Raw genomic sequence first — 26,354 nt, 5'->3', positions numbered from 1 at the left:
CCTGGATTTAATTTTTTTTTTTTTTTTTTTTTTTTTTTTTTTTTTTTTTGGAGAGGTTTTTGCTATAGGGCGCGTGCGCTTGCCAGACAGAGAAAGACATAGAGACAGAGAGCGAGAAATCACCCCCCAGGGGGGATGGTCATGCCGCAATCCCTTCTCCTCCACTCTCCTCTCGGGATCTTGGGCACGCACGCACACGCGCCTGGCGTGAGTTCTAAGCCACCGGGTCCGGAATGCAAACTGCAGTCAACTACGTGGGAGTCCAGCGACATAGCCATTACGCTAACTGCTGGTTCCCTAGCTAGATTGAATTCTTGAGTGTTACTGCAAATGGTAAACTCAATGTGTTTTTAAGATTCTTTCTTTCCTAATTATTTGATATTATTATTCTATTCAGAGCTGCTGAAATATTTTCAACTTTGAATCTAATATTGCTATAATCAAAGCCTAGACTTTCTTTATCATAAAGCATAATAACTCTGGAATTTTACATTTATAAAACAGTCACAGTCAGTCTAAAGGCATGTTTATAAGATCTCAAAACAAACATTGGAGATAGCTCAATGAAGTAAAAGATCCAAACAGATGATCCTTTGCCCCTCTTGTGGACTTGAGGGAAAATGAAAAACAAAGCAAAACAAACAACTGTAATTAGTATATACATGTTTATACTCTAATAGTATAAACAGCAAATTAGAAAGACTCAAAGAAGGACTTTGAGTATATGACCTTGGTGCTCAAAATTTATCCACAAAATCTTGTTTGTTGCATATAGGAATTCCTTATTACTTCTCCCAGATGTGTTGTTCTTATATGTGGTTTCCCAAGCATCAGCAGCCTGGAAGAGATTGGGAGAATGTGGCTACAAGCTGCAGACAGAAACAAATAAAATTTGATAGCTTGACTTTGAGGGAGAAGATTGAGAAAACTGTAATAAGCAGAAAAGATCATATTATTGCACCATTTGGAGAGACTATTACATCTCTTAACATCAGTGGGTATAACTATTGAACTAAAACAAAATTGGGTAGTAGTAAGAATCTGGGTTCAGAAAAACTTTTAGCCTTATCTCTGCCAATAACTAGCCTTACTCATCTACTGGGTTTTCACTGAGGACCTGTCGTGTGTCAGGTACAGTTCTGGGTGTGGTGGTTACAAAATGAGTAAGATACAGTCAAGTAGAAAAGTCAAGCATATTCACAAATAACTGCAGTACAGAATGATGGGGGCTGGTCTGGAGGTGTGTGGGGTGCATAGTGATTGAGATGGTGACCAAAGGCATGAATGATTAGGCTCGAGGGTTAACAAATTGTGACACAGAGATGGTGACAATTCAGTTACCTCCTAAAGTATGAGTGAGAGCTGACAGGTATCACAGGACTGTTCTTTCTTTCTTTTTTTGGGGGGGTGGGGGGGTGGGGGAGAGGTTTTTGCTATAGGGTGCATGCGCTCACCAGAAAGACAGAGAGAGACAGAGAGACAGAAAGCAAGAAATCACCCCCCCAGGAATGGCCACGCTGCAATTCCTTCTCCTCCATTTTTCTCTCGGGATCTTGGGCATGCAAGCACACGCGCCCGGTGTGAGTTTAAGCCACCAGGTCCAGGACTCAAACCGCGGTCGACTACATGGGAGTCCAGCGACATGGCCATTACACTAAATGCTGGTCCCAGGACTGTTCTTTCCAACAACTACCAAGTACCAAAAGTGACAAACAGCGCAGAATGTTCAGGGACTCAGGAGCAGTTAGGCTGGCTCATCTGGTCAGCTGGAAATATCAGCCATCTGTGTGGCCCACAAAGGAGTCTGAACTTTATGTTACTGCCAAGGGGTGCATTTGCAGGTGTCTAAGCAGGAAAATGACCTGAGGATAGTAATAACTAACACTCACAAAGGATTTACCGTGTGTCAGGTAGAATAATCCTGTGAGACAGGTTTTAGGATAATCTCCATTTTACAGATGATGAAGCTGAAAAGTTAAATAGCCAGCTCAAGGTCAGACAGTAAGTAGAACGGGGATTCAAATCTAAACAGCATGGTTGCAGAATCCATGCTTTTAATTCCAAGGCTACACAGTTCCACTTGTCAGGTGATTAATATCTCAGAGAAATTAATCTCGCTGCATGTGGAGGGGTATATTAGATAAGGACAGACTAAATAGATTGGAAGACTTTGTGATAATCACATCAAAAGATGATGAGAGGCAGAAATACAACAATAGTGGGGGAGGGGACAAGCTGAGAGTGAGAAAGAGCAAAGAACTGAAGTGACTAACAGAACTAGAGAAAGATGTCAGTCACTACAAGCCTTGATTTCCTTGTGTATTATGTATCCTACTTGCTCACAGGATTATTCTTTGGATGTAAAGCAACATATTAAATTTGCCATCCATTCACTTCATTCAGCAAATATTTATTGTGCCCTTTCCGTGGGCCAGAGGCAGTGTTCTACGTGCTGAAGACAGAAAGTGTCTACCCTAGTAAGATTTCATCTCAGCGAAATGGAAAGAGACACTGAAGTAGAGAAAGAGAATAGGGGCATTGGAAAGGTTGCAATTTTAATGTAGAGATTATAAGACTCCAGGAGCACCTTGTCTTATATCACCTATTTAAAATGGAAAATGAAAGTTTGAAGAGGTAACATGAGTAATAAATTTTAGGAAGGTTTCCATCAAAAACATTTTGATAATTTGGTAACTTAAATGGTTGTTTCGGTTATCAGGAGTCCTCAGTTCCCAACAAATCCAGAAGGGTAAGGTATTACTGCCATCATGTGGGCACATATAATTTGGTCATTTTTACCCATTCTTCTAATGTAATTTCCAAAATGTAATCATTATTAGTCAAATTTGGACTTATCCATTTAATAAAAAAAAAAAAAGTGTCATCTCCTTCAAAGTGGCCAATAGCATGTACCTCCTCTGTAAAGTCTGTTTCCACTCTGGATCAATACCAGAGCTTCCCTCTCTAGCTACCAGATTTGACTGCTCATAAGAGCTCCTCACTCCATGCATCTAGAGGCTCATATCTGATCAAACCTCAGGATCCATTCCACAACATTCTAAATGACCTGCGTATGGCAAAAGGGAAAGTAACTTTTACATTGTACTTATCTACAAATGATTTTCAAAGTTCTCACTAATGACACCTAACAATAATTTACTCAGAACTACCTAGAATAATTTTAAGTATAGTTCCTAGCTTTGAAATCCATATTTTTCTTCATCAACCTTTGTGAAATTGTGATCTTATCACGCCACTGGTTTTTGCCATAGGGCAGGCAACACCATGTCCAGTCTTATCACTCTAATAAGTAGAATGCAACAGATTTCCCTGAGAACATAGAGTATATCAGTAGAAACCAAGCAAAACTCTATTTCAAATTGTTCATATGACAGTTAGACAAAGTAAAACACTGAATTTTTACTATTTAAGAGTATAACAGAGTGCTGTCCTTATGTCTGAAGAAATAATCACATGTGGCTAGGAAAATGACAAAGTTAAGAAGCACTTGCAGGGTCTTCAGAAAGATTGTACTAGAAACATAAAAATGAATAAGACAATTCCTTGCCCTGGGCCATACATAAAGTAGAAGAAAAAAAATTCCTCTACCCCTTGTTCCAAAGTAGCCTCATGTTTGAATACTATAGGTCTTTCTGCCTTTATTCCTTCTGTTCTGAATGAAAAGGAATTCCTTTGCCAAAATCCAAAAGCATTAATGCTGTCAAAGTTAAAAGAAATGTAAAATATGACAGATCTTCAAAATAAGTTACAGATCAGATTTAGACTCAAAAGGAATATTGGAAGCTTCATTAAAAATAGATCATTCTTATAAACATGATATTCTTTTATAAAGTGAGAGTTACAAGAATTCTGGAAGAATTACAAATATGAATGATAAAAATTAAAGAAATTAATTTGACCTCTTCAGAAGAAAGTACTCCATTAATATCCACATATGTGTTTCTGTATATACTAATTCTCTGTTGAATTACACAGTGCAACCAGATCCACCCATTGGCCTTAATTGGACTTTACTGAACATCAGTTTAACTGGGATTCATGCAGATATCCAAGTGAGATGGGAACCACCACCCAATGCAGATGTTCATAAGGGATGGATAGTCCTGGAATATGAACTTCAATACAAAGAAGCAAATGAAACTCAGTGGAAAATGGTAAGATGTCACTAAGTCTTGCACTTTGACATTTCTTCTGTGTCCACAACCCTTCTGTCATTTATATTTAGACTTCATGTTCACACTATGTGCTCCATAATTTCTTACTTGAAGGAAACAGATACGATCATTAAAATAGCCTCTTGTAATTCTGTGAGACAGCAGATGCTTGCTTAGAACTTATATGCATGAAAGCCTATGGAAGGAGGGCCAGTATGTGCTGTGCTGGTTAAAGTGCAGGACTTCCACATGGTTGATCATGTCCTGGACCTCACAGCCTGCAATCACGCCAGGCACGTGTGTGCGCCTGAAGTCCCGAGAAGAGAATGAAGAAGATCTTGATTGTGGTGTGTGCTGGGGCCATCACCCCTGGGAGGAGGGGATGATTTCTCACTGCTTCTGTCACTGCTTCTCTGTGAGCACATGCACCCTAAGTGTGTGTGTGTGTGGGGGGGAACCTTAAAAAAATAAAATAAACAAATAAACAAATAAACAAAAACCCTGTGGAAGTAAAAAGAAAACTGTCGTCTAGTCATCCTTGATGTCCATGCTAACTTTAGAGCAGTCATAGGCTGGCCTCTTAATGGTCTTTGGGAATGTGGCAAAGGGATATGATCCGTCAAGGTCAACAGTGGGCTATGGCCAAATGTTCTCCCACGGTTTTAGTTGCTGCTACTTGCAAGACCCTCATTAAAATGAGTTTGTAAGTGTTTCCTAAAGAGAAATGCAAGGAAAGAATTTGTCCCTTTGAGGTTTCAGAAAGATTTTTTGTTACAGTTTTCAGAGAAGAATCAAGCCAAGAGTGTTTTACATAAGCAAGCAGCGAGTGTGGTGCTGGTTGACTTCTGAACCTCTCCTTGCCAAGTGTATGGAAACACAGCACTCAGATAAATTCCACATGGCACACTACAAGAAGAAAAACGGGATTATTGTGCTGTTCGCAATATAACTAATTCTAAATCAGTCTAACCATAACCATATCCCTGGACAACCCAAGCAGTTTCTGGCCAGTCATCAGGTTGTTCTCAGAGCTGGCACAGCTCACATCCAGAATTTTGAGACACCAGGCCCTGTCCATTCAGTGAACCACCAAAAAAGAAGCCAGTTTTGTCATTAGAGGAAAATAGCTTGGAGCAGCTTTGAACAGTTAGGATGCTGATCTTTGAGGTTCTGTTTTCTGAAAATTTTTTTTAGTCTTTTCTTTTTTTATAATTTTACATTTATTCACTGTATATCATTACAGCATACAAAATGAATTTTCCTATCCAGAATACACTATATATTGTCTCAAAGATATTACCATACTTATTATCTTCAACAGATAATTTTTCATTTTGTGTTTCTTAATTATTTTTTACTTCTTTGTTTTCCCCTTGATTCCCTCCCTCTCACCTTCTTATATTTCCCACCATCCTCCCACACTGTGGTATCCATAGTTGCTTTCCATGCCTTTATATTGTCCAGTATTTCAGTTTCTGCCATAGAGTGTAGACGTACAGTATATATTAAGTGGGAACATACAATGCTTCTCTTTTGTAGTCTGGCTTCCTTCACTTAAGAAGAAATCTTCCATATTTGTCCACTTTCTATCAAATGCTAGGATCTCATTGTTTTTTTATGCCTGAGTAGTATTCCATAGGGTATATGTGTCACACTTTTTCAGTCATTTTAATTTAGATACTTGTTCTATAACTTGATGCAAAAAACCTGGTTGAATGCTAAGTCAACAATATTTTCTAAATCCAAGCTACTGTCAAACATTTATTCAGCAACCAGGTATTGAAATAAATGTTGTGCACAATGCCTTTGCTAGGTACTTGGTACAGCAGTTATCAAAGTATAAACTATGGACCATGAGGGTCACTAACACCTCAAGGAGAATACTATTTTCACCATATACTAAGATGTGATTTCCTGTTTTCATTGTGCTAACATTTACACTGATGCTACAAAAGGATGACTGCTGACAGCTTAGCACAAATCCAGGCAATAGCACCAAACATTACTAATAGTCACTGTATTTTTTACACCATATGCTCACAGTACAGAAGGTAGAAAAAACCAATTTCGCATAAGAATGTGCTTGATGAAGCTGTAAAAATTATTAATTTTATTAAATATTTATCTTCAAGTATGTATTGTTTTAATATTCTGTATTACACATGGGAAATACATATAAAAGACTTCTTCATAATGAGGAGCTAATGATTGTCTTGAGGAAAAGTTCTCAAATGACTGAGTTGCCAGCTGAACTAGGGGCTTTTGTGCACATAACACCATTTTTCCTTGAAAGAATGGCTGATAAAATGGTAGATGGTTATTCTTATTTCAGTTGCCAAACATTTCTCAAAAAAAATGAAGTTGATCCATATCTTGGCTATTGTGAATAGTACTGCAAGAAATATGAGAAATGTGAGAATGCAGATACCTTCTCAAAAAAGAACTTCCTTTCCTCTGGAAATATACACAAAATTGGAATTACTAGGTCATATGGTACTTCTAGTTTTTTGAGGAATTGCCATGCAGTTTTCCATAGCGGTGTATAAATTTACACTCTAACTAGAAGTGTATGAGTTCCCTTTCTCCATATCCTTGCCAGCGTTTTTGTTGGTTTTGATAATAGCTATTTTAACTATTCTGAGATGGTATTTCACTCTGATATCGATCTGCATTTCTCTGATGATTACCAATGTTGAGCAGTTTTTCATATACTTATTGGTCCTTTGTATGTCTTCTTTTGAGAAATGTCTGTTCAGATCATTTGTCTATTTTTTAAATTGGATTGTTTGGCATTTTTTGCTGTTGACTTGTTTGAGTTTCTTGTATATTTTGGATACTAATCCCTTATTTGATGTATAATTTTCAAACATTTTCTCCTATTCTACTGGTCATCGTAACAGATGAATAACGAAAATGTGGAATATATACATAATGGATTATTACTCAGCTATTAAAAAAGGGATGAAATCTTGTCATTCAGGGTTTTCTACAGAAACAGAACTAACAGGATAAACATATGTAAAAGAAGGGATTTATTATAGGAATCATCTCACCTGATCAAAAGGTGACATCCCATGGTAGGCTGTCTGAAAGCTAGCGAAACACCTGCAAAACTCAAAAGCAGGGAAGCTAGTGTGGTTCCAGTCTAAGGACAAGGGGAGACCCTCAGGTGGCCATGTGCCTGATCACCTTGTGATTTCACTGGTAGAGTACAGAGTCCAAAGGTTAATAAACTTGGAGTCCAATCAGCTGAAGGGACGCAGAGTCCTAGAGCTGGCAGGAACAAACAGAACCAAGGATCTAGAGGAGTAGGGAAGAGCAGTCAGATATGTGTGAGTGGAACACACAACACAGTCTTAAAGGAAGATTCTAGCTAAAAGGAGGGAGAGAGGAAACAGAAAAACATTTCTTCTGCTTTTCCTTCCCATGCTTCAAACTGATTAGTAGATGCCTGCCCACTTTGAAGACAGATCTTCCTCTCTCCATCTACTGACTCACATGCCAGTCTTGTCTGGGAATACTCTCCCAGACATACCTATAAGCAGTGTTTCACTAGCTGTACAATCTAATCAAGTTGACACTCACAATGAACCATTGCATGTGGCAACATGTATGAGTCTTATGTTGAGTGAAATAAGCCAGAAAGAAAAACACCATACATTCTCACTGCATGAAAGCTAAAAAAAACTTTGGTGTCATGGAATTAGAGAGCAGTAATAAGAACATTCGTTACTAGAAGCTGGGAAAGACAGGAGCAAGGGAAGGATTGGGAGAGTTTGGTTAATGGGTATAAAAACACAGCTAGATAGGAGGAATGGAGGACTATATGAAACAGCAATGTGCTATGTATTTCAATAAAGTTAGAAAAGAGGATTTTGAACACTCCCAACACGCATACACATGCACACACACGACAAATGTTTGAGGTGATCAATACGATTATTTCCCTGATTTCATCATGACACATTGTATATTTGTATTAATAGATTATACTATATCTTATAAATAAATATAGTTATTACTTGTCAATTTAATATAATAACAATATAAAGAATGAAGTGAATGTGTCACTTCAACTGAAACAACTGACAGAATTTGTTGTCAATTAAAAATTTTTGAGCATTCAAGGTAAAAAAGATTTTGGAAACTTATCTCTGTGAACATGAATTTGATAGTGTTTGAGGACTTTTCTGATGAAATCTATAGTGATAATAGTTTGAAAAAATTTACATTATACAATAAAATGAGTAACATTGGACAACAGGTGTTGTAACTCCCACATTGTCAACTGTGGCTCAAGTTCCAGACCCAGCAGCTTAAAACTCACACCGGGTGCAAGTATATGCATGCCCAAAATCCTGAGAGGAGAATAGCAGACAAGGGATTGAGATGTGGCCATCACCCCTGGGGTGTGATTTCTCACTTTCTGTCTCTCTGTCTCTTTCTCTGTCCCTCTGGCAAGCACATGTGCCCTTGAGCAAAAGTCTTTCTCTAAAAAAAAAAAGTGTAACATTTTTCTAAATATAAACATTTAGAAAATCTGCATAACTCAGTGAACTAATATTATTGAATATTATTGAAATGACCGATATATCATGTAACCAATACCATACATGAGGAAATGATACTTTAAAAATATTAAATGAATAGTGAAGTTTTTTCATTTACCAGTAAAAATTGTATATATTTATTGTGTACATTATGATGGTTTGAAATATGTACTCATTTTGGAATGGCTTAATCAAGATAATATATGCATTACCTCATACTTATTTCTGTGTTACTAACACTTAAATTTTACTGTCTTGGATCTAGATAGTGGCATAGTGATAAAATGAAGCACTGTGAGGCAATCTCACTTGGAAAGGTTCTCAGTTCAAGTCCAGAGACCTTAGTATACCAGGAGAATGTTCTCTATGTGCTTGAGAATACTTTATATTCTGCTGCTGTTGAGTAGAATGTTCTTATGTGTCTGTTAGGTCCATTTGGTCCGAAGTGCAGTTTATTCTTGATTTTCTGTACAGATGGTCTTTCCATTGCTTAAAATGGGATAGTGAAATCCCCTCTTATTGTATTATAGTCTGTCTCTCCATTTACATCTATTAATATTTGCTTTATATAACTGGATGCTCCAATGTTGGGTGCACATGTTTTATAATCATTATGTCCTCTTGATGAATTGTTCCCTTACCACTATCTAGTGTCTTTCTTTTTTAATATTTGACTTAAATTCTGTTTTATTTGGTGTAAGTATGGCTACTCCTGTAATCTGTTTATATTCAAGGTAATTATTGAGAGTTAATGACTTACCATATTTCCATTTTGTTCATTGGATTCTGTTTGCTTTGTAGATCCTTTATTTCTTTCTCCACTTCCTATCTTCCTTTGTGATAGGTGATTTTTCTCTCTCTAGTGGTATGCTTTGATTTCTTAGTGTTTTTTTTTTATTTTTTTTTGTATCTACTATGACTTTTGCTTTGTGATTACTATGAGGCTTACATAAAACATATTATAGTTACAACAGGATATTTTAAGCTAACAATTTTGCTTTGATCCCATACGAAAATTCCCTACAATTTAAATTTTTACTATCATATTTTACTTAATGTATGTTTATATTATATTTCCCTTAACAAATTACTATAGTCATTTTTAATTGTCTGGCGTTTTAACTTCATACTAAAAGTATAAGTGATTTGTACATCACCATTATAGTATTAGAGCATTATAAATTTGACTATGAACTTAGTTTTATCAGTGAGCTTTATACTTTCATATGCTTCTGTGTTACTAATTAGCATCCCTTTCTTCCAGCTTGAAGAATTCCCTTTAGACATTTCTTACAGGACAGGTCTCATGGTGAGAAATAATGACTTTTAATGTAACAAAGTATGAAAGGCTCATTGATATGATTTCAAATGTCTCTTTACAGCTAATGTTTGACAAACTACCATTTCTGCTTTGGAATATTTATGTGAAAGAAGAATTTCCACAAATATCTGAAGAGATTATTAAATATTCCTCCTTTTTTTCACTGTATATCTGTATCAGGCCAGATTTTATTCATGTATTTCAACCAAAACTACAACACACATTTAATTCAAAAGCAGTTATAAAAATATAGCCATCGTATATTATGTTTGACATTAAAGAGATTTTCAAAAGTGTTAAAAGTGTTGTTCTTCCCTAATATTTGTTGCTTGGTAAGTTTTTTAATCATTTTTTATTAAAATACATTACTTATATTAACCTAAAGTCAATTTATTTTAATTTTTTAATTAGAAATCTAAAATTTTTTCACTTCAATTTCTAACATGGTATATAGTGATAGGTATAACCTAACCAAATAATAATCTTTAGACTTTTCAGTAATTTAGACTGAAGACCATTATGACTTTAAGAGCATTAAGGGGCCCTGAAACGAAACATTTGACAAAAGTGTAAATCAGAACATTAGCATTCGTAGACTGAGTGATCATACTTTCAGCTCTGGAAGCCCATGGCGTGTAATTATGCCTAGCTGAGGCACAACCATGAAACTCCCACCTTTGGTCAGGTACATGAGAACAATGAAGAACATGGAGAAGGGATTGCAGCATGGCCATCCCTGTGATTTTTTGCTTTCTGTCTCTCTGTCTTTCGGATGAGGGCACACACCCTATAGCAAAAATCTCTCAAAAAAAAAAAAAAAAAGTCATAGGATTATTCACAATGTCAAGGCCATATCTTGGGCACCCACTGTATAGTTAATATTGTGCTGGGCTTTGGAAATGAAAGATAATGAGTTTCCTCAGCAAATCTGCAGTGTAGTATAGAAAGACTGTGTACTTAAATGTGAGCAGTGAAATAGGATAAGAAATAGAGTAAGTTTAGTATCTGGGAGGGTGGAATGAAGAAAAGTTTGTGAAAGGCTTAGAGGATCAGGAATACTCAATACTCACACTGAGGACTGAACGAGGTTTAAGTATCCCCACGCAGGCAGGTGGCTAGGTTTGCCTAGGTAGGAGCCGTGTGAGAAAATGTGAGCTTGGTTTGACTAGTGTTGAGGTTGAGGGAAGATGGAGAAGGGCCACAGGTCCAATCACTAAGGGCTACTTTCTAGTTCTTTTATTAAAATCTGTAAAGAAATGGTACTGGTGACAATAGCAGAGAAATTAAGGCTTTAAGATAGAAACATAGGCTTTTAAGGATGTTTTAAGTTTAATATTCATCATCCTGCCTTAAAGCATTTTAGGCATGTAAACATTCCATATTTGCGAGGTCTCTACAAAAGACCCAAACAAAACATTTCTTGTATACAGAAGGAAAAGGAGGTACTTTGTGAGTAAAAGCTAAATGGTATGAAAGAAAATTTACTTTGGAAGTCAAAGGCTCAGTTGCTGATGTAATAAAACACATTATAAGAATTGTATTTATGTGAAAATCCATGCTGTTGAACAAAGTGAATGTTTCAAGTCTTCCATAAACAAGAACAAGGTTTACTACTCAAAAATAAATGAAAAGCAAATTGAATACCCGATTTGAGTATTTGACCTGGAGGAAAACATCACTAGTCTACCTTTTTTATAATAATATGTCAAATTAGCTTAATACTTTCACTCTACCCTTTTTGAGGAGGTAAAGGTATATCCTGAGCTTAAAGGTTGTGAGAACCTGATGCTCATCACCAAAGGACTCCAATGACTTTTCTTTGCAGATTTTGAATAGTAGACTATTTTGATGAGCCTTTTAGCCTTCTAGAACAAGAAAATTAGAGATATAGTTGCTTCTAATAAAATCATTAAAAAGTTTAATAAAGTTAACTATGATTTTTCTAAGACCATTTCTAATTCTGTGATTATATGAAGGAATACCCAGAACTTACAAAGAACGTAGATGCTTGATTTGTTATTTGTTTTGGTTTGGAAATAGGTTTGTGTTTTTCTGTTCTTGTGTCTTCCTATATACAAAACTGTGATACCACGAATATGTAGGCAGCATATCTGTAGTTCTTATAGTTCTGCCATTTATAATCATTCTAGTGTTTCAATCTTAGTAGAATATTTCACATCCCACTCTAAAGATATAGCTGCATTTCTTTAATCACTCTATGATATATTTGTATTTATATTAGAATGAATTTGATATATAAGTTACCCATTTAACAAAATGATACTTAGCATAATTATTTGGCATAATCTTCCTTTAAATAGCAAACTCCGGCAGTGCACCTTAAAATATTTCCCATTTTATAGAAATCCATTCTGAATACAAGTGGAGAAATACTCCTAGAGTTGTTTGCACTGACTCTGTGACTCTAGCCAATAAGCTTCTATATTTTATCTTGAAAGATGGACCCTGTGTTGTCAACATCGGTTCCAGTGTACTCATTGAGACTGGATAAAGAATACGAAGTGCGTGTGAGATCCAGACAACGAAACTCTGAAAAATATGGCGAGTTCAGTGAGGTGCTCTGTGTAACTCTTCCTCAAATGAGCGCACTTACGTGTGAAGAAGGTAAAAAAAAAAAAAAATTAAATGGCAGCTAACACAACTGTTGTCAATATAAAAGTTGACAGATCCCTGTACAGTTAGCCTGTTGTCTAGATCAAAATATACTAACATCACATACCAGGGTTGAGAGAGCTGAAACTCACTCTCTATAAGAAGTCTTATACATTGCAAAAGGAGGGTTTTGTTTCCCAACTATTTAATTTAGGAAAAGTATATGTATAAAATATATATTTCATGGTATATAGATATGTAGATATATGTAGTATATGTCTGCATGTGTACAATATATGTCTCATGTCTAAAACGTTTCTGCCATGATCATAAATTAAAACTCTACCCCTGTATTTTTGACAGTTTCTCAATCTGGAAGCTAAAAAATATCACCTCATGTTAAAATAAAAAATGAACCAAGCAAGCACTGTTTAGGGCTAGTGTTAGCCAGCAAGACTTTTTCCTAGAGCTGAAGCCTGTAATGATACTCTCTGGGTACATAATGTCTAGAACAGGTCATTTTATTTTTGAAAAAACATATATCATGTATGAACTGTATATAGTTTCTTTATTTTTTAAGTTTTTCTTAATATGAAAGGACGTAAAAAATGGCAGAAGTATTCTTAGAACAGAAATTAATCCTAAACCATTGCATTCTGTTTCAGTAGGAATCAAGGGAATCATTGACTTTGCTCAGTTAGAACGCAATAGGGAAAGTGAAATGTAAACTCTGCCTCAGCCATTCATAATTCTGTGAATTAAATGTTTTTATATGTTTCAGATTTTCGTTTTCCATGGTTCTTAATTGTCATCTTTGGAATATTTGGGCTAACAGTGATGCTGTTTGTATTTATATTTTCTAAACAGCAAAGGTAGGTTTACTTTCATGATTTTGCCAGCTGTTTAGCTTTCCATGTATGTTTACATTTGTTATTTAATGTTTTCTTTTGCAAATTGTAAGTGGAAATTTTAATTAACCCAGTAAATCTTTATCTCCACTTATACGTTTTCCATGATTCAAAACTCAATTTGTGGGGCCAGCAGGTTGTGTGGTGGTTAGGGGCACTGGACTCCCACATGGCCAAGGCCAAACACGGTTTGAGCCCCAAACCTGGCAGCTTGCTTGCTCGCTCGCTCTCTGTCTCTCCTCTCTCTCTCATAAAATTAAAAAATAAGTAAATAAATAAATAAAGTTAAATAAAATAATTCTTTTGAAAAATTCAATTTGTAATGTTCGTCATAGAGAATTAACAGGTTTAAATTCTATCTGGAAAATTATATAGGACATTTTGTGGGTTACATTAGTGGTAATTCCAGGATCCCAGGGTATCACTGAGTCTTTGACTGAGTCTGATGCAGTTCCTATGTACAGGCAAATTTAAGTGGCAAACTAAAGCCATCTGGATAATTCAATCCAACAAGACCTTTATAGACTTCACGTGAGAGAAATTTTAGGTAAAAATCAAGTTTTATTTAAATTATTTGGATATTTCCAAACAAAAGAAAAAAGAATTAAAAAGGGACCAGCAGTTAGCATAATGGCTATGTCGCTGGACTCCCATGTAGTTGACCGCAGTTCGAGTCCGGGACCTGCTGGTTTAAACTCATGCCAGGCGCGTGTGCGTGCGTACCCAAGATCCTGAGAAGAGAATGAAGGAGAAGGGATTGCGGCATGGCCATCTCTCCCTGAGGGATGATTTCTCACTTTCTGTCTCTCTGTCTCTCTCTGTCTTTCTGGCAAGCACACGTGCCCTGTAGCATCAACCTCTCCAAAAAAAAAAAAAAAAATTGGAGATATTTATAATTTTGCAGCCAGGTAGGAATCCAGTGCCTTAACCATGCCACCTTACTGGCCCCTTCCTTGTAGTTTTTTAACAGTACTAATTTTTTGTAAAGTATTTGAAGACCTGCATTTGTAGACACGGAAGTTTTTCTAAGTTTGAAGAGATTCCATTCTGCATTCTCTTGGACTCCAAAGACTTGTGTTCCAGTTATTATCCTGCCACTACTGTTTGATCATTTTTTTTAATCTGTTTACCTTTCTAGGCCTTTATATTCTCATGGGTAATATATGGTTATGAGGTTACATAGCTTTTAAATTTCCCATGAGTTGTGAGAAGCTATTATTCCATTTTTCTTCCTGAAGAAAACTCAATACATATGGTAGGAAAAATTTTATACAAAATATAGGAAAAAAGCATTAGTATAGATTACCAGTTTCTTATATTTACAGTATTTTTTTAAGTCTCATGGGTTAAATTTGCTTCTTCTTCTAGAACTAAGATGACTAACACTCCAGAAGTTTCTTGGGACTCTCGTAGTTTTAGTAATTCAAGTCCTGTGTCCTAGGGAATCCCTTCATTGAGGGCAACCAAAACAGTTGGGCATTCTACCTAGAATTAAAAGCAAGTTTTCTAGCTAAAGCCAAGAATCACCTACAAATCAAAATGGAATCTGTGTGAAGATACAAAAGGTCTTCAAATACTTTATGGAAAATGTGTGCTACTAAAAAACTACAAAGAAGGGACTAGCAGTTAGCATAATGACTGTTACTGGACTCCCATGTAGTCAACTGTGGTTCAAGTCCTGAACCCAGTGGCTTAAATTCATACTGGGCACATGTGTGTGTGTGCCCAAGATACCTAGAGGAGAATGGAGGAGAAGGGATTGCGGCGTGGCCATGCCCCCAGGAGGAGATTTCTCACATTCTGTCTCTCTCTGTCTTTCTGGCGAGTGCACACGCCCTATAGCAAAAACCTCTCAAAAAAAAAAAAATCTACAAGGGACTACAAGGGAGGGGCCAGCAGGTGGCATGGTTGTTAAAGCACTGGATTCCCACATGGATGATGGCAATTCGAGACCCAGACCTGGCAGCTTGAAAATAATGTATGTATGTATGCATGCATGCCCAAAATCCCAAGAGGAAAATGGAGGAGAAGGGATGGCAGCATAGCTGCACACTCTCCCTGGGGAGGGTGATTTCTTATTTTCCCTCTCTCTGTCTTTCTCTGTCTCTCTCTGGTGAGTGCACATGCCCTATGGCAAAAAAAACCTTAAAAAAGAGAGAAAGAAAAAACTATGATGCAACCCATCTTAATGTCCAAAAACTAATGACTGGGTTGAAATACTGGGAAACACATATACTATGGAATATTACTCAACCTTAAGAAACAATGAGACCTTATTATTTAATTGACAATGGATGAATATAGAAGACTTAATGTTATGTGACATGATGACATGAGCCAGACTTTGAAAGATACTCAATATATACTGAATGTCTGGACTCTGTGGCAGAATTTGAAAGATCCCAAGATAGGAGAGTAGAGAGGATAAGTGTAGATACCAGAGACTATAAGGGAAGGGAGTGAGTGGTAGAGGGTGGGTGAGAGAGTCAAAGGGAAGAAACAAGAGAGAAAAGAATGTAAAATTCTCTGTTAAAAAAAGAAACTATGTATAAACTTAAAAACTTTTTGCACCATAATGATCTCATACTTTATTCTAAATTTACATAAACTTTTAAAAGTCCTCTTGTATTGCATAAAGCTTTTAGTTTGTGTGTGAACGTGTGTGTGTGTGTGTGTGTGTGTATGATAGCATAGTGTATGTAAACTTCAAAATAGATTTTTATTAGAATGTACTCTTAGAATGCTAAAATTCTGGGAATCAGCAGTTAGCGTAATGGCTATGTCACTGGACTCCCCCGTAGTCGACTGTGGTTCGCCTACTGGACTTGGTGGCTTAAAACTCACGCTGGGCGCGTGTGCATGCGTGCCCAAGATCCCGAGAGGAGTACAGAGGAGAAGGGATTGCAGCATGACCATCCCCCCTGGGGGGTGATTTCTCGCTTTCTGTCTCTATGTCTCTCTCTGTCTGACGAGCACACGCGCCCTATAGCGAAAACCTCTCCAAAAAAAAAAAAAAGAATGCTAAAATTCTAAAGTGCCAAGCATACTAAAAGCCTCCTAATTTGTATTTGAATGTAAGAGAAGATATTTTTATTAAAATTTCATATCCAGTTTTATAATGTAAACTAGTGGGAAAGCATAAATTCGTTCTACAGATTTCATTTAGTACATAACTTTTTAGCAACTTACTCTTTTACAAAAACAACTATTATAAGAGGGACAATACGTATTTCAACTGATTGGGAAAATGAAGTAAATAAATATATTTTTTAATTTTTAAGTAATTTGTGTAGTTAAGTGTCAATAATAAAAAAGCCAAATTGTTCTGCCAATTCATTTGAGTTTATTTATTTGTACAGTTAAGAGGTTAATTTATATGTAATTGTAGTAGATAAACTCACTTTGTATATAAAGCAATTCACATTTAACATTAACTGTCCATTTTGAGTCATTGTAAAGATCAAGTAAATTTATTATGCTGTTTAATTATTATTAGCTAACAATATTTAGAAGAAAAAAACATCCTTTCAACAGACAGGATTTCAAAGAAAATATATTAACATTTGTCTAAATAGTGTTTTCTATGAATAATAAAAACCTTACCTGTAACACTTGGTCAAAGTTACCAAATTGTAAAATTGATTTGAAATATTTATTGTACTCCCAAATTTCCTGTGCTAAATTGAATCCTTTGTAGAAAATTAATTTTTTTCTTTCATTTGCTGATAAAAGCACTTATAATTATCTAAATTTGTATGTTCTGATGAAAGTAGGAAATGGTAGAAAATAATTGTCAGCAGTTACAGAAGGAACATCTAGTTCTAACAATTAAAATGATACTCCAAAGAATGAGGTGTTTATTTCAGTCTTTCCCAGAAATCTAGGACTGTAAAGGTTTTTAGGTCCTACATGTCCTTGAAGCTTTGTAAGTCCATAATTATTATAAAAGTAACTTCACCTGTCTTAGTCCAGATAATTGAGTAAATGCTACGAAAACTCATAGCACAATTTGTATTTGAAAAAAATGATAATAACATTCCAAACAGTTTCAAGCCAGGTTCTTTATACTCATTTTCACCATACACCCCGCTCACCCTTTGAGCTGTTACTGAGATAGAAATAATGGAATCAACATAAAACAGAAGTTGTAGACTAAAGGCCAAATTTCAACTGCAGGTATTTGTGTGTGTGTGTGTGTTTTATTTTTATTTCGGAAAGAGGATTTTGCTATAAGGTATTGACAAAATGGAAAATTTTCACACAAAAACTCAGACTTCTATATTAGGCTTCAGGTTCTATCACTGTGGCATAAGATCACTGCAACTCCTAGAAAACCATGGTAGAGAGCGAAATATTGGAGGACATAAAAGCAGTGAAAGTACTTAATGAAAACAAGACAGTGTGAAATGGGGGGGGGTGTGAAGAGAAGAGGATAGAGAAAGATAGCAAGAGAACAAAGAGAGAGGCAGGATATTAGTGGGAAACAGATATGGCTTATTACCTGTTGATGATGACATGTATAGTATTCTCAACTGGATTGGTCTGAGAAGTATTTCATGATGGGTAAAGCCTTTTTACAAGCAAAATGAGAAATAGTGATTGACTATTTAAAAAAGTAATTGGAATAATAATAATAATGATTGGGAAAAACAATGAAAAGATATTGAATGATGAAGTGGGGAGATTAATGTCTCTGAATTGACTGACATGCATGGCATTCCCTTTTGAAAAAGCAATGTAATACACTGTAAAGTTATATGCAATCCAATGTAACATAAACAAGATTATGATGATAATAAAGAAAGAAAAAAAAAGAAAACCACTAATAGCTGCTTAAATACACCATCATCTCGAAAAGGAGAGGTGCATATTATGCTGTCAAACGTTAGTCATTTAAGGCTCTTTACTTCTCATATTTAGAGTTATGATACACCTTTTTTGTCTGTTTTTAACAAGTTAAAAAACATCAGCAGTTGTCAAAATCTTCAGATCCTTAAGTTCCTTAGGTAAAATGGTGTAGCATTTGTATACAATTTACACGTATCCTTTTGTATACTGTGGATTATCTCCAGATCACTTACAATACCTAATACAATGTAAATGCCACATAAATAGTTGTTACACTGTAATTTTTAGGGAATAATGACAACATTTTTAATCCATGATTGGTTGAACCTGCTAATAACACAGATCCCAAGGTTACAGAAGTCTGGCTGTAAGCATTTAGAGATGCAGACCAAAAGATACAGCATCAGAACTGGCAGACAGCCTCAGTTTTAGAGTTAAATACTCTGCGTTTGAGCTGACAGCTGTGCCAAGTATTAGTTCATAATTTGAACATGTTCCTTAATTCTCCAAATCTTTGCATAGACAGTATCATTTGCCTCCCTGGCAGTTTTAAGGTGGTAGTCATAAGGATTAGATAAAATGTTTGTGCAAAAGACAACAAACTTGTTTTATAGAGAGTCAGATAAGAAATGTTTAGGCTTTCAGGCCATATATTCTCTGTCACAACTACTCAGCTTCACCACCATGACATGAAAGCAGCCATTGACAATATAAATCCATGAATGTTGTTGTGTTCCAGTGAAATTTACCTACCAAAACAAGTGTCAGGCTAGGTGTGACCAATATGCCATCATTTGCCAACCCATAGTTTAGTGTAAAGTACAACTCATTGCTGTTAGCCTACTTTATTAATTTGTATGTTCTGCTTGGGTTTAGCAGAAACATTAAGAATCATAGCAGTTATCAATAACTTATTTATTTCTATGCCTGCTATTTATCAGTAACAGGTTTTTCAACACTTAACCCACTGAATAGTCAAAGTAGAGGCTACTCGAAGAAACTTAAGAAATGGAATTTGGGAACCAGCAGATGTTCTAGTGGTTATGTCACTGTACTCCTACATAGTTGACCCGCAGTTCAAGTCCCAGACCCAGTGGCTTAAAACTCACACCGGGCATGTGTGCATGCATGCCCAAAATCCCAAAGATGATAATTGGGGGAGAAGAACTGTGGCATAGCCATTTCCCCTACTGGGTGATTTCTTGCTTTCTGTCTCTCTGTCTCTCCAGCAGGCACATACGCCCTATACCAAAAATCTCTCTCTTAAAAAAAAAATGAGAGACCAACAGTTGGTGTAATGGCTATGTCCCTGGACTCCCATGTAGTCGACTGTGGTTCGAGTCCAAGACCCAGTGGCTTAAACTCATGCCAGGCATGTGTGTATTGATGCCCAAGATCCTGAGAGGAGAATGGAGGAGAAGGGATTGTGGCATGGCCATCACCCCGGGGGGTGATTTCTCACTTTCTGTCTCTCTGTCTCTCTCTCTGTCTTTCTGGTAAACACATGTGCCCTATAGCAGAAACCTCTCAAAAAAAAAAAAAAAAAAAAAAAAAAAATTTGGCCTGTTTCTTCACTAAAAAAAAAAAAAAAAAAAAAGAATTTGGCCTGTTCCTTGACTTCAGTAAAATGACAGACAGAAGCAGAGAGAAATATGCAGAAAACAGCTTCCTTATTAAAGAAACTAGATTGACCACTAACATGAGTGGAATATCACCTGATATTCAAACATCAGCTTACTATCCCTGACCAAAGGTATCCATCTCTGAGCACTTGGGAGTCTTTTTAAACAGTAAAAAGAGTTGGTTGGAATGGGTAATCTCAAGCTTTTTTTCCAGAGCAATAGTGTTGATTTTAAGACCTAAACCCTGTTATTATTAAACACATAGGTCAATTCTTTAAATTTATTCAGGACATGCTCAATCAGCACTGTCCCTGTGTCAAGAATTGTATTAAATCCGTGTCAAGAATTGTATTAAATCCTGGAGACACAACAAGGCACAAGACAGGCAGGATAGACATTGAGACTAATTACAATTTAAAAAATAGTTTAAATATTTAGAACAGAACATCTAAGTGAATCATACAAAACTGTGTGAATAATTCTGTACAGACTAGAGAGAGTCAAATATAGTTCCATCTGGGGACCAGCAGTTAGGGTAATGGCTATGTCGCTGAACTCCCATGTAGCTGACTGCGGTTTGAATCCTGGACCCAGTAACTTAAACTCACACCAGGCGCGTGTGCGTGTGTGCCCAAGATCCCAAGAGGAGAATGGAGGAGAAGGGATTGCAGAGTGGCCATCCCCCCTGGGGGGTGATTTCTCGCTTTCTATCTCTCTTTCTGTCTCTGTCTTTCTGGTGAGCCCACGCGCCCTATAGCAAAAACCTCTCAAAAAAAAAAAATACATATATATAGTTCCATCTGAAATGAACCCCATAATAACACCCAGGATAATGAGTCATCTTTACTATTGTTATAATTAAAGTGACCTCTGTGTGCTAACGAATCCCCATTCCACTCTTTTCCAAAGGTACCAATAATTTGAGCTCCATATGAATTGGCTTTTTTCTCTTTATTTTCTCTGAAAATTTATGATGAGATGTGAGTTACAATTGCTTGTCTTGGGACCAGCAGTTAGCATAATGGCTATGTCACCGAACTCCCATGTATTCGACCACAGTTCGAGTCCCAGACCTGGTGGCTTAAACTTACTGTGGGCACGTGTGCGTGCGTGCCCAAGATCCGGAGAGGAGAATGGAAGAGAAGGAATTGCGGCATGGCTATCCCCCCGGGGGGGGTGATTTCTCAGTTTCTATCTCTCTGTCTCTCTCTTTCTGGCAAGCACACGTGCACTATAGCAAAAACCTCTCCAAAAAAAAAAAAAATGATAAAAATAAATAAATAAAAACAATTGCCTGTCTTATAGCTGACATGAAAATTGGCTTCAGATGGAATTAAATTTTTTTTCATTTTTAAGTTGGCTGTCAATAAGAAGCTTTAAGAAGAAAACCCACATTCTATTCAAAGGGACTTCAGATGAGGGCTTTTTTGTTGTTTTTTGTCATTTTTTTTCTTTCTTCTATAGTTTTTCTTTGTCATCTACCACTTAATAATTTCCTTCTCTTTCTCATAGTATATTTACATAAAGTACCAAAATATTTGGAATAAGAAATAATACTGCCCATATTTTATTCCTTTATTTTGATGTAACAGAATATATAACTTTTAAGAACTATCTAAAATTTTATTTGTTTTTCTAGGATTAAGATGCTAATTCTGCCCCCAGTTCCAGTTCCAAAAATTAAAGGAATTGATCCAGATCTCCTCAAGGTACTTAATGAATCTATTTAACTTGTAGATGGCACTGGCAGACACGAGATGGATACTGTCACGTGATGAGAGTTTTTGCAAACTATATGTCACATTCGATAATTCTGTATGCCCTCTTAGAGAAAAAAATTATTACGTCTCTTAAAATTAGGAAAATTTCATATGTATTTGAAAGTTCTGAACTAATTTATTTTTTGTTATTTAGTTTTATTACTGTTATTCTTTTCCTTGCTCTCTCTCTCTCTCTCTCTTTTTATTTATTTATTTTTGAGAGTTTTTTGCTAAAAAGACAGAAACAGAAAGCAAAAAATCGCCCCTTAGGGGGAATGGCCATGCCGCAGTCCTTTCTCCTCCATTCTCCTCTCGGGATCTTGGGCACACACGCACACGCACCTGGCGTGAGTTTAAGCCATGGGGTCTGTGACTCGAACCACGGTCAACTACATAGGAGTCAAGCGACATAGTCATTATGCCAACTGCTGGTCCCACTATTATTCTTATTGTAACATCGTAACCATAATTAGTCTCCAAATGATATTTGCTAAATTATTTAATCATTGTGAGTCTATTTTCACAGATCTTTATTTTCTTTTTGTTTCATAGGAAGGAAAATTAGAGGAGGTGAACACAATCTTAGCCATTCATGATACCTATAAACCTGAATTCTACAATGATGACTCTTGGGTTGAATTTATTGAGCTCGACATTGATGACCCTGATGAAAAGACTGAAGGATCAGACACAGACAGACTTCTAAGCAATGACCATCAGAAGTCACTTAGTAACCTCGAGGCAAAGGATGACGACTCTGGACGTACCAGCTGTTATGAACCCGACATTCTGGAGACTGATTTCGATGCCAGTGACATGTGTGATGGTACTTCAGAGGTTACTCAGCCACAGAGGTTAAAAGGGGAAGCAGATCTCTTGTGCCTTGACCAGAAGAATCAAAATAACTCATCTTACCATGAAGCTTCCCCTGCTACTAAGCAGCCCAGTGTTATTCTAGCAGAGGAAAGCAAACCACAACCACTTCTTATTGGTGGAACTGAATCAACCCATCAAGCAGCCCATACTCAGCTAAGTAATCCGAGTTCACTAGCAAACATTGACTTTTATGCCCAGGTAAGCGACATTACACCAGCGGGGAGTGTGGTCCTTTCCCCGCCAAAAAAAAAAAAAAAAAAAAAAAAAGAATTTGGCCTGTTCCTTGACTTCAGTAAAATGACAGACAGAAGCAGAGAGAAATATGCAGAAAACAGCTTCCTTATTAAAGAAACTAGATTGACCACTAACATGAGTGGAATATCACCTGATATTCAAACATCAGCTTACTATCCCTGACCAAAGGTATCCATCTCTGAGCACTTGGGAGTCTTTTTAAACAGTAAAAAGAGTTGGTTGGAATGGGTAATCTCAAGCTTTTTTTCCAGAGCAATAGTGTTGATTTTAAGACCTAAACCCTGTTATTATTAAACACATAGGTCAATTCTTTAAATTTATTCAGGACATGCTCAATCAGCACTGTCCCTGTGTCAAGAATTGTATTAAATCCGTGTCAAGAATTGTATTAAATCCTGGAGACACAACAAGGCACAAGACAGGCAGGATAGACATTGAGACTAATTACAATTTAAAAAATAGTTTAAATATTTAGAACAGAACATCTAAGTGAATCATACAAAACTGTGTGAATAATTCTGTACAGACTAGAGAGAGTCAAATATAGTTCCATCTGGGGACCAGCAGTTAGGGTAATGGCTATGTCGCTGAACTCCCATGTAGCTGACTGCGGTTTGAATCCTGGACCCAGTAACTTAAACTCACACCAGGCGCGTGTGCGTGTGTGCCCAAGATCCCAAGAGGAGAATGGAGGAGAAGGGATTGCAGAGTGGCCATCCCCCCTGGGGGGTGATTTCTCGCTTTCTATCTCTCTTTCTGTCTCTGTCTTTCTGGTGAGCCCACGCGCCCTATAGCAAAAACCTCTCAAAAAAAAAAAATACATATATATAGTTCCATCTGAAATGAACCCCATAATAACACCCAGGATAATGAGTCATCTTTACTATTGTTATAATTAAAGTGACCTCTGTGTGCTAACGAATCCCCATTCCACTCTTTTCCAAAGGTACCAATAATTTGAGCTCCATATGAATTGGCTTTTTTCTCTTTATTTTCTCTGAAAATTTATGATGAGATGTGAGTTACAATTGCTTGTCTTGGGACCAGCAGTTAGCATAATGGCTATGTCACCGAACTCCCATGTATTCGACCACAGTTCGAGTCCCAGACCTGGTGGCTTAAACTTACTGTGGGCACGTGTGCGTGCGTGCCCAAGATCCGGAGAGGAGAATGGAAGAGAAGGAATTGCGGCATGGCTATCCCCCCGGGGGGGGTGATTTCTCAGTTTCTATCTCTCTGTCTCTCTCTTTCTGGCAAGCACACGTGCACTATAGCAAAAACCTCTCCAAAAAAAAAAAAAATGATAAAAATAAATAAATAAAAACAATTGCCTGTCTTATAGCTGACATGAAAATTGGCTTCAGATGGAATTAAATTTTTTTTCATTTTTAAGTTGGCTGTCAATAAGAAGCTTTAAGAAGAAAACCCACATTCTATTCAAAGGGACTTCAGATGAGGGCTTTTTTGTTGTTTTTTGTCATTTTTTTTCTTTCTTCTATAGTTTTTCTTTGTCATCTACCACTTAATAATTTCCTTCTCTTTCTCATAGTATATTTACATAAAGTACCAAAATATTTGGAATAAGAAATAATACTGCCCATATTTTATTCCTTTATTTTGATGTAACAGAATATATAACTTTTAAGAACTATCTAAAATTTTATTTGTTTTTCTAGGATTAAGATGCTAATTCTGCCCCCAGTTCCAGTTCCAAAAATTAAAGGAATTGATCCAGATCTCCTCAAGGTACTTAATGAATCTATTTAACTTGTAGATGGCACTGGCAGACACGAGATGGATACTGTCACGTGATGAGAGTTTTTGCAAACTATATGTCACATTCGATAATTCTGTATGCCCTCTTAGAGAAAAAAATTATTACGTCTCTTAAAATTAGGAAAATTTCATATGTATTTGAAAGTTCTGAACTAATTTATTTTTTGTTATTTAGTTTTATTACTGTTATTCTTTTCCTTGCTCTCTCTCTCTCTCTCTCTTTTTATTTATTTATTTTTGAGAGTTTTTTGCTAAAAAGACAGAAACAGAAAGCAAAAAATCGCCCCTTAGGGGGAATGGCCATGCCGCAGTCCTTTCTCCTCCATTCTCCTCTCGGGATCTTGGGCACACACGCACACGCACCTGGCGTGAGTTTAAGCCATGGGGTCTGTGACTCGAACCACGGTCAACTACATAGGAGTCAAGCGACATAGTCATTATGCCAACTGCTGGTCCCACTATTATTCTTATTGTAACATCGTAACCATAATTAGTCTCCAAATGATATTTGCTAAATTATTTAATCATTGTGAGTCTATTTTCACAGATCTTTATTTTCTTTTTGTTTCATAGGAAGGAAAATTAGAGGAGGTGAACACAATCTTAGCCATTCATGATACCTATAAACCTGAATTCTACAATGATGACTCTTGGGTTGAATTTATTGAGCTCGACATTGATGACCCTGATGAAAAGACTGAAGGATCAGACACAGACAGACTTCTAAGCAATGACCATCAGAAGTCACTTAGTAACCTCGAGGCAAAGGATGACGACTCTGGACGTACCAGCTGTTATGAACCCGACATTCTGGAGACTGATTTCGATGCCAGTGACATGTGTGATGGTACTTCAGAGGTTACTCAGCCACAGAGGTTAAAAGGGGAAGCAGATCTCTTGTGCCTTGACCAGAAGAATCAAAATAACTCATCTTACCATGAAGCTTCCCCTGCTACTAAGCAGCCCAGTGTTATTCTAGCAGAGGAAAGCAAACCACAACCACTTCTTATTGGTGGAACTGAATCAACCCATCAAGCAGCCCATACTCAGCTAAGTAATCCGAGTTCACTAGCAAACATTGACTTTTATGCCCAGGTAAGCGACATTACACCAGCGGGGAGTGTGGTCCTTTCCCCGGGCCAAAAGAACAAGGCAGGGATATCCCAGTGCGACATGCATCCAGAAGTGGTCTCGCTGTGCCCAGACAACACCTACTTCTGTGAGGCAGATGCCAAAAAGTGCATCACTGTAGCGCCTCACATGGAGATTGAGTCACATGCACAGCCAAGCTTTAACCAAGAAGACACTTACATCACCACAGAAAGCCTTACCTCTTCTGCTGGGAGGTCTGGGACAGCAGAATGTGCTCCAGGTTCTGAGATGCCTGTCCCAGACTATACCTCCATACATATAGTACAATCTCCACAGGGCCTCGTCCTCAACGCAACTGCCTTGCCCTTTCCTGAGAAAGAGTTTCTCTCATGTGGCTACGTGAGCACAGACCAACTGAACAAAATCATGCCATAGCCGTTCTTCGATTTCCCAAGAGCTGTGTATCTAATGGCAAAGAATTGGCTGGGGCATGAATGCTTAAACCAAAACAATGCTTTTTTTTTTTTTTTTTTTTTTTTTTTGAGCGGGGGGGGGAGG

The 26,354-nt window shown here is 36.9% G+C and overlaps 1 protein-coding gene across 2 annotated transcripts in view; it reads left to right on the top strand.

The window, feature by feature from the left end:
• GHR (growth hormone receptor) overlaps positions 1 to 26,331 on the top strand; it is a 275,628-nt gene extending 249,297 nt beyond the window's left edge. The window contains exons 6-10 of one of the 2 annotated variants that reach the window (XM_027767675.1): positions 3,997 to 4,175; positions 12,506 to 12,671; positions 13,441 to 13,531; positions 21,677 to 21,746; positions 25,278 to 26,331. In XM_027767675.1, coding sequence (XP_027623476.1) covers positions 3,997 to 4,175; positions 12,506 to 12,671; positions 13,441 to 13,531; positions 21,677 to 21,746; positions 25,278 to 26,231 — 1,460 coding nt within the window. In that variant the 3' untranslated portion in view covers positions 26,232 to 26,331. Of the gene's footprint in view, positions 1 to 3,996; positions 4,176 to 12,505; positions 12,672 to 13,440; positions 13,532 to 21,676; positions 21,747 to 22,349; positions 22,463 to 25,277 lie in introns of those variants that run through there. The other variant, XM_027767674.1, reaches the window with a different exon arrangement.
• Positions 26,332 to 26,354: the final 23 nt, after the last annotated feature.

Source organism: Tupaia chinensis, unplaced genomic scaffold (genome assembly GCF_000334495.1).
Source record: "Tupaia chinensis unplaced genomic scaffold, TupChi_1.0 Scaffold144378_1, whole genome shotgun sequence".
Lineage (NCBI taxonomy): Eukaryota > Metazoa > Chordata > Mammalia > Scandentia > Tupaiidae > Tupaia > Tupaia belangeri.
This window is presented reverse-complemented; position numbering and strand designations above follow the sequence as displayed.